At 34.7% G+C, this 1,396-nt stretch overlaps 1 protein-coding gene across 2 annotated transcripts in view; it reads right to left on the bottom strand.

Annotated features, from left to right (window-relative positions):
- LOC105458285 (splicing factor 45) overlaps positions 1 to 1,095 on the bottom strand; it is a 4,171-nt gene extending 3,076 nt beyond the window's left edge. For both annotated transcript variants that reach the window (XM_011703459.1, XM_011703460.1), the window contains exons 1-2: positions 878 to 1,095; positions 418 to 729 (exon numbers count right to left, since the gene is read on the bottom strand). In XM_011703459.1, coding sequence (XP_011701761.1) covers positions 418 to 729; positions 878 to 994 — 429 coding nt within the window. In that variant the 5' untranslated portion in view covers positions 995 to 1,095. The remainder of the gene's footprint in view (positions 1 to 417; positions 730 to 877) is intronic.
- Positions 1,096 to 1,396: the final 301 nt, after the last annotated feature.

Genomic DNA, 1,396 nt, shown 5'->3' with positions numbered 1-1,396 from the left:
TAATTTACATATAAGGGATGGTTTCATTCCTTTAAACCATTTTTTAGCACAACTGATAATTTCTAAATTCATCTATTTATGTGACCTCAAAGTGTACCAAGTTTCATTAAAATCAGAATTTAACACTTTGCGAAGTTCCCTTGTAAGTTAAAATTACTTAACTTTTTAACTTAACTTTTATCTTTTTAACTAGCACTACCCAATATTACAGCAACATTGTAGTTATAATCTGTGTTTGCTGGGAACATATGTTTGTAACATAATTATAACATTGATTTATACAGAATGTAATCAATTTGTTTTGAACTTTTGTGAATCAAATTCTCGAAGTTTCAATTCTGTTAAGAATTAAAACAATCTACATACAAAAATGCTTTACTATCTTTCTTGGACAAGACAAATTTATTCATGTATTACCTGAGTGTCCTCAAAACGAGTATTATCTCTTCTACGTTTGCGCATTTCCGTCTCCTGATCGTGCTCTCTGTCCCTAATGTCGCGCAATTCTTTCACGACCTTCTCATATTCATTGGGCCATATAGGATCGTATTCGTTCACTACATTCCAATCAAATTCACCACCTACTCCTATGCTACTCACGCTGCCGCTGGATAACGGATTGTTGTGAGCGTTATCGTCCTCCCTCTCGACATCGCGATTAGCTTTTGATTTCAAATCTATCACTGGTGCCAGTACCGCAGTAGCTTTCCTATATTGCTCACGTTTTGGCTGTAAATTCGTAAACAATTAAAAGCATAATTAAAAAAAAGCTTGTTTTAATTATTTTAAAATCAATATTTAAAATATAAAAATTATGTTGAAAATTATTTATGTAAATAATCATTTGACAAGTATTGTTTATATATGACAGATTTACTTGTGTTGTTGCAGCTTTTTTCAGCTGCAATTGCGATTGCAGTAACTTAATGCCGGAAGACCATCCCGCCACCTTTTCGGTGGTCCGATGTTTGTCAAAATCATCGTATAAAGACATGATAAATCCTATTTTTTAACATTTAACTGACATTTTAAACATAACCTCACCCTTTAAGGGTCGGCTCGTAGATTCAATAAACTCATGCAGATGGTATACTACACTTTAGGGTGCGTTCCCACTGAGCGCGTCACGCGTCGCGTTATCCGAATTGACCAATCAAACCATCCCATTTTATTATGTAATTTGCCGCGCGATCCTGGATCAGAGAGAATCCTGAAGCCCGTATCAGACTAAAGATTGAGATTGAGATTGTAATGGAATTTGACCAATTAAAACAAAGTTCACTAAATTTGAGATTGATTTTCTTTCTTCTAATTGGTTAAATCCCAATTCAATCTCAATCTCAATCTTTAGTCTGATACGGGCTTGAGAGCGGTCATGCCCGTGATTTAGCTGCGA

Source organism: Wasmannia auropunctata, unplaced genomic scaffold (genome assembly GCF_000956235.1).
Source record: "Wasmannia auropunctata unplaced genomic scaffold, wasmannia.A_1.0 LD334553.1, whole genome shotgun sequence".
In the NCBI taxonomy this organism is placed as follows: Eukaryota; Metazoa; Arthropoda; class Insecta; order Hymenoptera; family Formicidae; genus Wasmannia; species Wasmannia auropunctata.
Note: the sequence above shows the minus strand (reverse complement) of the source record. Positions and strands in the feature narration are given on the sequence as shown.